This window comes from Sturnus vulgaris, chromosome 30 (genome assembly GCF_052056855.1).
Source record: "Sturnus vulgaris isolate bStuVul1 chromosome 30, bStuVul1.hap1, whole genome shotgun sequence".
Classification (NCBI taxonomy): domain Eukaryota; kingdom Metazoa; phylum Chordata; class Aves; order Passeriformes; family Sturnidae; genus Sturnus; species Sturnus vulgaris.
The window spans coordinates 5487848-5499510 of NC_142272.1; the positions used below are offsets into that span (position 1 = coordinate 5487848).

Here is an 11663-nt window from a genome sequence, read left to right on the forward strand (position 1 = left end):
AACGGATTCTTCCGTCGGCTGCCAAGCTGCTTTTTGGCAGGGCTGGGGAAATGGGCTGGGCTGGGTACAAAATGGGAGTTGGCTCCTGGCCCTGGCAACAGCCCCCAGCACCCACCGTGCCCTGGGCTGGGGCTGGAGCTGGGGCAGCCAGCCTGACACAAACAAAGCCCATGGTAGCAGCAGAGGTGGGACTGCAGAACTGTGCATGGCTGCTTTGCTTTGCAGGCAAGGAAGGGCTTGGACTGCTCCACTGCCCTTGCTTGCTTTGAGATCACCATTACTTTTGGGGGCAGTGCAGGGGGAAAGGGAAAACCCATGGGCTTCCCTCACCCCTGGGTGAATTTTTCCCTGGCATGCAGAGGTTGGGCCTTCCTCCAGCTCCTGACAGAGATAAGATTTTTTACCTTTTCTCGTGTCTCCCCTTTTTGTCTGTAATCTCTTTTTCTTCATTTGTCGTTTGTTTCTCTAAAGGAAGTGTTCTAGGTGGGGTCCAGTGTGGATCAGGAAGTGCTTGGGCCCAGCTGCAGCGTGGATGGGCCGTGTCCTTGGAGAAGGCTGAGGACATCGTTTGGGACCAGCTTTTCTTCGGGCAGCGATGGCGTGAGGCGGGTCCCCGTCTCCTTGGCAGGGTGAGATAAGAGCTTTTGGGAGATGGCAGCGAGCACAGGAGCATCCTGCTGGGGCAGCTGCTGAGGGGCTGGATGTGCCATGGGTGGCTGCAGGCTGGGCACAGTCCTGCCCTCCTGCTCTGTGCCCAAGGCAGCAATGATGGGCAGCTTTGGGCACCGCTCTGGGCACGGCCAGCATGGCCTGGGCACGGCGGGAGCTGGGACAAGGGGGACAGGAGCCTTCAGCTGACGGGCGGTTTCTGGTTTCTCTCCTTGCAGCCGGGCTCTGTGGATGCTGAGGCTGCTCTGGGCTCTGCCAGGGCTCTGCTGGGCTCAGCCCTGGGCACGGCTGGGCCCGCTCTGCCCTCACATGGCTCTGACAGCTTTGCATCAGACAAACCCATTCCGAGCACAGCACCTGAGCTTTGTGCTTCTGCAGGTGAGGGAGACTCTCCTGCAGGCCAAGACATTGCAGTTAGGGACACACATCCAGTTGGCAAGAGCCCAAACTCTCCACAGTCCCAGCTAAACACCTGGATCTCCACGGGAGATTTTGTTGGTCCCACTCTTCATTCCTTCTTGGCTGCAATTGTGCAATTGCACTTTCTTCTTCCTCTAGAAGTGCCCTGAGTGGACAAAACCTGTCGAGTGGGCCGTGCTCCTAAGGCAGTGCAGTCTGGAGCTGAGGGATGGAGAATTGCCCTTCTGCACTTCCAAACCAAGCAAAAAGCCATAAGTGAGACTTTCTTTAAGAAACTCCTGGTAATTTCAAAGGGAATGTGCAGCTCATTCACAGTGCGAAGGAAGTGAGTCTTCTGAAGGATTTGGGTTGTGACAGAATTTAAATTCCCAGTCCTGCTTGGAGCTGACAGGGCACAAGGGAATTTCTTCTTGCTTCCCACCAGTTTCACCACAATTTAAAATAATAATATTGGAAACAAACCCCAAAATCTTTTTAAAAAAGGTTACTGAGGCCAGTAAGATGCATCAATGCCAGCAGCTCATTTACCAAATCAATAAATGAGTTTTCTGTTTCAGAGGATCTGTTACCTCTTAATTCAAAGTTACAGAAAATTTTTCACTGCACACTTCGGTGTTTTTATCTTCCACATTTTGTAGAGGTTTTTTTTCTTTTCTTTTTCCTTTTTCTTTTCCTTTAAACAGAAAACATGCCATAAAAAAGGAGTGTCCTTTGCTCCTGGTTCCCATGAGGAGCAGCTCCTTCCCGCTGGCTGAGCTGCTCAGGCAGAGCCCGGCAGCTCCTGGCCCTGCAGGGCTGAGGCTTTTCCCCATTGCTGGGCACAGACTGATGGAGCAGCACTGCTGAGCACGGGGACACACAGAGGGACCAGGAGCAGCTGCCTTTGTCCACCTGGAGCTGCAAGGGCCAAACTCTGAGCAGACAGGGCTGGCAGAGACTCACAGGCTCCTGTTTGCTGTGCTGCCCCACTTGTGCCCAGCCCAGCTCTGTGTGGGGCAGAGGGAGAACAAGGGGCAGCTCCCTCCCAGCCCCCAGCCCAGGGACCCCTCTGGCCCCGGGGCTTGGGGCACTGTCAGCACCCACTGCTGCAGCCACCGCCTCTGCTGGCACTGACAGCAACCCCCAAATTGTGGCTGATCCCGAGGGAGCAGCAGCAGGGCCTGGATCTGATCCCGTACTCTGGGGCAGGGCTGGGCAAACGACCCCCACAGCAGCAGCAGCAGCAGCAGCACATGGACCTGAGTTTCAGCACAGCCCCTGCCACTCTTCCCTCCCGTGTGCAGTGGTGTCACAGCAGCCTGGGCCACCTGGGAGCCCCCAGGGCCAGCAGGGACTGGAGATGGCAGCCCTGGGCTCCTGGAGGTTGTGCAGGGAACAGAGGTGGGGACTCCCTGTCCGTGTGGAGCTTCCAGATGGAAAAGGCTGCTGTGAGCAGGCAGCTCCAAGGGCACAGAAAGGAGGGGCTGGAGCCCCTGATCTGTGCCAGTGCCACAGTCCTGGGCAGCAGCCACCGAGCACAGGGGGAACAGAGGGCACAGCAAGAGGGACAAAACCAGTCAAGGTCAGAGAGTGGGAAGAGCCAGAGCTGGGAGCAGGAGCAGCTGCTTCACTGCACCCTTGGAGAAAGCTCTTGGCTGCTTCAAAGTGCTGAAAGGTGTGAAGGGCAGGGAGGAGAGCACAGCAAACAATGCTCCTGTTTCCACAGCCTCCCCTCTCAGTGTCCCAGGAGGAATTGGATGAACTGTATTCTTCTCTCTGAGCCATCTCGTTCAGCATGAGCAGCTCAGCACCAGGAGCTAAAGGAGCTGAAGCCTTAGGCCACAAGAGCTGACCAAGAGGGAACTTTTGACCAAGGTAATGCTGCCAACATGGACCTAACTGAATGCAGCAGATGGAATCCTGGAATTATAGAATCCTTTGTGTTGGAAAAGACCTCTGAGCACATGGAGTCCAGCTGTTCAGCCAGCACTGTCAAGCCCAGCACTAAACCCAGTCCCTGAAGTGCCAAGGCCTGGACAACAGGCCCTGAGCCAAAGGTGACCTCAGGATGAACCTTCCAACCAAAGGTTATCCTTGTATTAGCAAATATACATGGTCATTAGTGCTGTGATAGATGTATCCACTCATTAATGAAACATGGATTGACCTTTGTGCATTTAGAAACCAGACAAGGCCATGAAATCTGACATCTGGCCTTGTTTGGGGCTGTATGGTCAAAGTCAGCTCCCTTGGTTCCTCCTTGAGCCCTGGCCAGGCTTTGGGAGGAGCCCAAGAGGAGAATGAAAGCAGCTGTTCCTGCACTAGAAGTGCTGTCAGTTTGTTTATTCAGCACTGTCAGAGCTGGGCCCTCTCACAGCGGGGTTGGAAGCCTCCCCTGTGGCTGGAGGCACCTGCAGGAATTCCCAGTGTCCAGGAGTGGCTCTGCAGTCCTTGGCTGTGACAGCTTCCCCAGCTGATGTGTGCACCTGGCTGATGGCAAAGTCTGAGGGTGACTGGTGCTGTCTCTTAATCCCTGCAGGCAATCTTTGGTGCTGATGGTTGGCTGCATTGCTGAGCTTCTCCTTTTGTGATTCTTTGCTGCTTTGAACTACAGTAAATGACACTGATTGCTGAACTTGTGTCTGTGTCTCTGCTGCTGCCCCTGCCCACTGCTAAAACAAAGCTGGTGTAGTCTGGCCAGATCACCACAAAATGTTGCTTTTAAATGTAAATGTAAGGAATCAGTCTTGTCTGGAATTCCCAGGTATAGGGAAAACCTTCCCTAGAGTTTGCTGGCTCTGCAGTGGGCTGAGGTTGGAGCACTGTGTGAGCAATGGGGAAGGCAGCTGAAAGAAGCTGAACCACTGGATGTATTAAAATATGGAAAAATGAAAAGAACTCATGAGTTTTGAAATATGAGGATGAATTTTGTTAACAGCATCCCAGAAAAAGCACCAACAGAGGGAGTGTTTGCTGTCAAAATGCTCCTACATGGAGTGATAGAAAAGGTTTTTAATCTTGAATTTGGATTAATTTGTGCAAAGGAAAAAGAGTAATAATATAATAAATCATTACATACATATATAAAATATAACAAAAATTTATTGTATATACTTTAACATATATATAATGACATTGTAAAATAATGCTTTAAATACTAATTTGTTAGCTTTGGCTGCTCAGGGATGTAACACTAAATACCCTACTGAAAATTATTGGCCAGGACCCAAATATCCCTGGTGAACTCTGTGAGATTGTGTACAATGAATGAAAGAGGAAAGGATGAAATTGGCAGTTTTTACAGGGTTTGCTGACACTAGGATGTGGAATGCTTTGTCTGTTCCTTTGAAAAATACAGTAAAGAAGACTGTTGGGTTTCTCATATACCAGAAAACCTACAGGCTACAGAATTGAGTGAACAGATGAAAGGGATTTTTACAAGACCAGTTAAAAAAAAAAAAAAAAGGAGATGGGAACATGTCACAATGAAAATCCCATCTCCCAGATGTGCCCCATACCCTTAACAATGGCCCCACTGGGAAATGGGAACCCCCTGGATGTGCATGGCTGCACCCAGTTTGCAAATACAGCCAAGGACAGTGACACTGTGACTGCCTGGGAAATTATTCTGGGTGTGATGGCCCCTGACAGGGCCACCCCAGAGGCTGCAGGGCTGGACCTTCATGCATTGGAATTAATTAGGATAAATCAGGATCAAATGAGAGTCATCAATACTGGAATAGTGATTCAGATTCCTCCAGGACACTTTGGTTTGATCATTGCTCACTGGAGCTTGGCCATGAAATTGTTCATGTCATGGGAGGAGGAATTGGTGCAGATTATTAAAGAGAAATTAAAGTAATTCTGCTAAACAGAAGTGAACAATTGGATTATTCAACACCATATTCAATTGTGGAAGGGTAGCACAATTATTGATATTGCAGTTTTTAAAACAACTGTGCAAAAAGGACATCCAGCTCAAATCACTGCTGTTGATGGAGATAAAGTGTTTGGATGCACCAGTCCTAATAATGGAGCCAGAGTGTGGGTGCAGAGGCCCAATGGCCCTCCCAGGCCAGCTGAAGGAACAGCTCTGGGCAAAGACAACACTGTTTGACTCCTGAAACCTGGCTGAGAACAATGGGAATGTGTCCCTGCAGCCAAGTGTTGTGTGCCAGAACAAGTGGATGTTATGGGATATTGTTTTACAGATCCTGCCAGACCAAATCTCCCTGTTTGCCCCAACAGCTCTTTGGAAAATGCTCTGATCCACGGGGCTCCATGTGAAGGCTGATGTGACTCTGAGGATGTGGAATTCCACACAAATTCCAGCCAGGAGCCTGGGTGCCCTCAGGGACTGGGACCTGGCACCTCTCCAGCCAGAGGGGAAAGGACCCCACCAAGCCTTGTCAGCCACAGACAGCACAGTAGAGCTGAACAGCAAAGGACCTTGGGGACATTATTCTGGAATTAAAAAGGCATCAGCTCCATGTGCAACAGAATTATTGTTCCCAAAGCAAATGAGACTGAGGAAAAAGAATGAAGAGCCGTGTCACTAAAGTGCTACTGAAGTCTGTAAATTGTATCTTGATAGGTAGCCAGAATCTTTGTTTGCCAGAAACACCTCTAGAGTTTTACCAAGGATTAGTCATGAAAATTGTGATGAACATGTAAAGATCAAAGTAGCCAAAATACTCAGTGTAACTAATTGCTGGATATGTTCTTGACCAGAGGGAAATCAAGGCAGAGCCATGGTTTGTCAGGACTTGCTTGGTCCCAATCAGCCCCGGGGTGCATTTGGTGCTGAGCCCTTGAACCTCATGGCCTGAGAGGAGATTGCACAAACCTTTCCAGGAGTCCAAGGCAGAAGAGAAACCCAAAGTGTCTCAAAGCATTAATGGGTCCTACTGAGGTCCATCCCCAACACAGGCTCCTCATGGACACTCTTTGGAGGAGAGAATGGGAGGCCAGGATTGCCCAAAAACTTCTCAGAGACTCAGAGAAGAAAGGAAAAAGGAAAGTACCTTAAAAAACTCAAGTTCCTTGAAGTATTAATGAGCCCCAGTGAGTGTCAGTACAAAGCTCTCAAGGGACTTGTTAAAGCAGAAATTGGGGACATCACTGCATAAACTACTAAAAGAATTGGTGTCAAAAGGGAAACTCCCAGTACCTTAAAAAAACTGAGTACCGTGAATTATTAATGAGCCCCTCTGAGTGTCATTACTGACAAAGGCTCTCAAGGGACTAATTAAAGCAGATAATTGGAAGCTGTCACTGCACAAACCTCTCAGACACCCAGTGTCAAAAAGTAGAACTTAAATTAACCCCGAGTGCCTTGAAGTATTAATGAGCTCCACTGAGTGTTGTTACTGACAAAGGCTCTCAAGGGACTCATTAAAGCAGATAATTGGAGGCCATGATTGCACAAAGCTCTCAGAGACTCCAATGCAAAAGCAAAACCCAAACCTTGAGTATCTCAAAGTATTAATGAGCCCCACTGAATGGCAATACAAAGCTCTCAAGGGACTAATTAAAGTAGATAATTGGGGGCATGATTCTATAAACTACTAAAAGAGTTGGTGTCAAAAGGGAAAGACTTGACATTTCTATGTCCCCACCTGTCATCTCTGCCTCGAATTTCCTGCTCTAACTGGAACCTGGGGACATTTTCTCAGTTGTGTCCCTCATTGGGACCCATTAAAACTTCAAGAAACTACAGCATTTTAATTTGAGTTCTTGAGAAGTTTTGGAACACTCTCACAGGGAATGATTATAATGTAAATATTTAATGAACCAAGAGATTCATTAAATTCCTTGTGCTGTGTCTGTGCTGCTGAGCTGGGCCGGGCTCCTGGCACAGAGGCAGCTCCCAAGGTAAACCAAGAGAAGCTTCAAAAAGACATTTCTGCTGAGGAGCAGCTCCTCTGCCAGCCCAGCAGGGCTGAGGGCACTGCCTGCAGGCACTGAGGGCACAGGAGCCAGGCACAGACAGGCTCAAGGCAATCAGGACTGGGAAGACATTGAGCTGAGACTGCACTTGGGGAAACATCTCCACAGCCCTGGACATGGTGAGTGTGTGGGTGCAGGGCAATGTCCCCTGTGCTCCTGGAGGCATCTCCTGGAGCCAGCACAGCCCACAGCCTGGGGGATGTGTCAGGAGGACTCTCCCAGTTTCTCTGAGGCACAAGAGGGGGAGGAGGATGTTCTGCAGAGGGGGCTGCCCTGGGCACCGTCAGAGGGACAGGGCAGGACGGCTCCTGCTGCCAGGGACGGCTGCAGGGGCTGAAGCTGGGGCTGCAGCCAGGGCTGCCCAGGGCTGTCCTGCAGAGCAGCTCCTGCAGCACTCAGGGCTCTTGGCCATCCCGGGCCATGTGCCACCTGCCAGGGACAGCTCTCAGCCTGCCTGGCAGCTCCCCATCGACTGTGGGGAGAAGTTGGAGGTGCAAGGAGCCACCCCCATCAGGGCAGATTCCTCCTGCTGTGGAGATGGTGCTGCATGGCCAGGGCTGCTCTCAGCTTTCTCCTCAAGGCAAGGCAAAGGGGCTGGTAGGTGTGTCTGTGTCACTCACACTCCTGCACTGTCCCACTGGGCTTCGGCAGATCTGCCTCACATCTCCCGCACAAAGTCCCTCCTCACCCTCCTGTGCCTCCAGACAGCAGCAGCAGCACCTTGGCTTGCAGCATCTCAGTTTGTGTGAGCTGCCCTTAAGGCCCTGCTGGCAGGGAGATGGCCCTGGGCAGTGCCCTGTGCTGGGATGGGTGTGCAGGGCAGAGCTGAGCCCCCAGAGCTGGGCTGGGCTCTGGCAGCACTGGCAGGGACAAGGCTTGGATAGAGAGAAGCCTCTCCAAGTAGGCACAACTCCAGGCAGCAGAGAGCAAGAACAACCCTTGGTATCTCTCTGTCTATCTGCAAAAAAATTAAAAAGACTTTGTGGAAAAGTATTTTGAAATTGGAGCCTTCAAAGTCCACTTAGTTTTTCAAGAATGTTTTAAAGGCAATCACAATGAAATAGAGAGAGGGGAAATGAGCAAATTGCAAGAGTGTGGGACCAGCAGGGCTGACTGCACAGTGTCAAATATAGCCCTGTTTTCCTTCTGGGCTTCTCAGTGTTCTGGCTGAGAGCAATTCTGAGGATGACGCAGTAAATCAGCATCAACAGATACCCAAACTGAAAAAGGTTTAGCAAAGTTACCCCAACAAGAAGAGCAGTATTTTGAGGGGATTCCTAAGAAAATAGCATAGGATTGAGTCAAAGGAGTTGGTCACGGCTTTACAATGTCTTCTTTCAACAGTCCACCATGTCCAGAGTGAAGAAATGTCCAACAGCAGCTCCATCAGCCACTTCCTCCTGCTGCCATTGGCAGACACGCGGCAGCTGCAGCTCCTGCACTTCTGCCTCTTCCTGGCCATCTCCCTGGCTGCCCTCCTGGCCAACGGCCTCATCATCAGCGCTGTAGCCTGCGGCCACCACCTGCACACCCCCATGTTCTTCTTCCTGCTCAACCTGGCCCTCACTGACCTGGGCTCCATCTTCACCACTGTCCCCAAAGCCATGCACAATTCCCTCTGGGACACCAAGAACATCTCCTTTGAAGGATGTGCTGCTCAGCTCTTTTTTTATGTGTTCTTCATGTCAGCAGAGTATTATCTCCTGACCATCATGTCCTACGACCGCTACATGTCCATCTGCAAACCCCTGCACTACGGGACCCTCCTGGGCAGCAGAGCTTGTGCCCACATGGCAGCAGCTGCCTGGGCCTGTGCCTTTCTCAATGCTCTGCTGCACACGGCCAATACATTTTCCCTGCCCCTGTGCCATGGCAATGCCCTGGGCCAGTTCTTCTGTGAAATCCCACAGGTCCTCAAACTCTCCTGCTCCAAACCCTATATTAGGGAAGTTGGGCTTCTTACTGTTAGTGCCACTTCAGGACTTGTTTGTTTTGTGTTCATTGTTTTCTCCTATGTGCAGATCTTCAGGGCTGTGCTGAGGATCCCCTCTGAGCAAGGAAGGCACAAAGCCTTTTCCACCTGCCTCCCTCACCTGGCTGTGGTCTCTCTGTTTATCAGCACTGGGACATTTGTTCACCTGAAGCCCCCCTCCATGTCCTCCCCATCCCTGGATCTGGCACTGTCAGTTCTGTACTCAGTGGTGCCTCCAGCCCTGAATCCCCTCATCTACAGCCTGAGGAACCAGGAGCTCAAGGCTTCAGTGTGGACACTGATGACTGGAAGATTTCAGAAACATTAAATTACAGGCAAAATACTGAAATCACTTGTAAGAAAAATGTTTGATTTTTCTTCTTGGTTTGGTTTTGGCTTTTTCTTTTTTTTTTCCTGTGTTTTAGTTTTTTAATATTGTCCACAATAATGTGTTATTGTCCACAATGTGCTATTTCTCATTTTGGTTCTCTCCACCTCTGCTGTGGCCCTAGACTCTTTTAATGGGGATTTTTGCTCTTGGAGGAATTAATGAACAAAAGATCTCCCAGCAAAATTTTCCCTGGTGATGCCCCTTTTTTTTCCTTTTTCTGGAGCTGCAGCAGCAATGTCTATGTGAAGAGCTGGACAGATCAGTGCTGAGCACAGCAGCTCTGCTCCTGCTGGCCACACCATTCCTGATCCAGGCCACAAACCATTGGCCTTCTTGGCCACCTGGGCACACTGCTGGCTCATGTCCAGCCTGCTGTCCATCTGTGCCCCCAGGTCCCTTTCTGCCTGGCTGCTGTCCAGCCACTCTGTCCCCAGCCTGGAGCACTGCAGGGGTTGTTGTGGCCAAAGTGCAGGACATAGCACTTGGTCCTTTTAAACCTCACCTTGTTGGATTTGGGTCCTGGATCCAGCCTGTCCAGGTCCCTCTGCAGAGCCCTCCTACCCTCCAGCACATCCACACTCACACCCAGCTTGGTGCCATCTGCACATTTGCTGATGGTGCACTCAATGCCCTCATCCAGATCATCAATGCAGATATTGAAAGCCACGCTGGCTGCCTCTGATCCCTCAGCCAGCCTGGAGGTGCCCTGTGATGGCACTCAAGGTGATCTGTTCCATCACCTCACCAGGCACCCAGGTCAGGCTGACAGGCCTGCAGTTCCCCACATCCTCCTTCCAGCCCTTCTTGGGCATGGGCTCACATTGGCACCTCCAGTCCTCTGGCACCTCCCTGCTGAGCCAGCACTGATGAGAAATGATGGAGAGCAGCTTGGGGAGCTCATCCAGCAGCTCCCTCATCCCCCTAGGATGGATCCCATCTGTTCCCAGAGACACCTGTGAGCATCTGAGTGGCTCAGCAGGTCCCCAGCTGTTTCCTCCTGGATTACAGGTGTCTGTTCTGCTCCCTGTCCCCATCTACCAGCTCAGGAGAACACTTGTCCTGAGCTCAACCTGTCTTATTTTTGAAAACTGAGGACACGAATGGGTTAAGTATTTCAGCCTTTTCCTCATCTTTCGTTACTATATTCCCCACAGCATCCAATAAAGAGCTGAGGTTCTCCTTGTCCATGTTTGTTAATAATTTATAGATATATTTTCTATTATTTTTCACTGAAGTGGCCAGGTTAAGTCCTAATTGAGCTTTTGCCTGTCTCATTTTCTTTCTGCATGACCTAATAATATCCTTAAACATTTCCTGAGCTGCCTGCCCCTCTGTCCAAATGTGATGCACCCTCTTTTTTTCCTGAGTTTCTGGAAAAACACCCATGCCCAGCCAGGGCAGACTTTTCCTCACTGGCTCACTTTTGGCACACAGAGAGAAGCCGTTCCTGCTCATTCAAGATATCTTTCTTTAAGTTTCTCCACCCTTCCTGGAATGCTTTCTTTTTAAAGACTGTTTCCCTTAAAAAAGTCAGAAGTGATTCAGTTATCTCCAAATCTGCATCCTAAATAGTCTGAATTCTACTCTCTGTAAGGCCAGTGTAGAAGTTTTGTTGCCCCTCCTTCTCTCACAGAATATTTAAAAACTCAATAATTTCACTGTCACTGTACCCCAAAGAGCTTCTGACCAGAACATCTCCCACCAGCCCTCCTCTATTTGTGAACAGCAGGAGTCAGAGCTTTCCTGTGGAATGGGAAGAGAAGGAAACCTCCCCAAAGTGCAGCCTGGAAGGTTCAGCCTGGAGGTGAGGAAACAGAAAAGTCCCTCCCAGGGCAGAATGTTGGTGCCCGAGGTGTCCCAGCGTGAGGCTGGGCCAGGCCATGGCTCTGTGTGCCAGGAGCCGGCAGCGCTGGGTGCAGGGAGCCCAGGGAGGGCACAGCAATGCTGGGCTGAGAAATGCTGGGGGGGACAGCGAGATGGGCGTGTGCAGCCGGCCAGGGCACAGGAGCAGCACGCACAGGGGGCACAGCCTGCAGGAGAGATGGCCAAGGGCTGGGCAGGGCTGGCAGGGCCAGAGGCACCCAGGCCTTTGTGCCCTGGGCTCGGGCAGGGCCTCTGCAGCCCCACAGAAGGAACTTTCCTGGCAGGGGCTGCACTTTGCTTCTGCCTCGGCCCTCCCTCAGGAGGCTGGCAGGGCTGGCAGCTTGATGACATTTGTCCTTGCTGCCCCTGCCATCCCACTGCCCCAGCAACAGCCCCGAGCCACCTGTGAGGGACAGGCCC

At 51.0% G+C, this 11663-nt stretch overlaps 1 protein-coding gene across 1 annotated transcript; it reads left to right on the top strand.

Annotated features, from left to right (window-relative positions):
- Positions 1 to 8384: 8384 nt before the first annotated feature.
- Positions 8385 to 9317, top strand: LOC148220901 (olfactory receptor 14J1-like). The gene has a single exon (XM_088180712.1). The coding sequence runs from the start codon at positions 8385 to 8387 to the stop codon at positions 9315 to 9317; it is 933 nt and encodes a 310-aa protein (XP_088036838.1).
- Positions 9318 to 11663: the final 2346 nt, after the last annotated feature.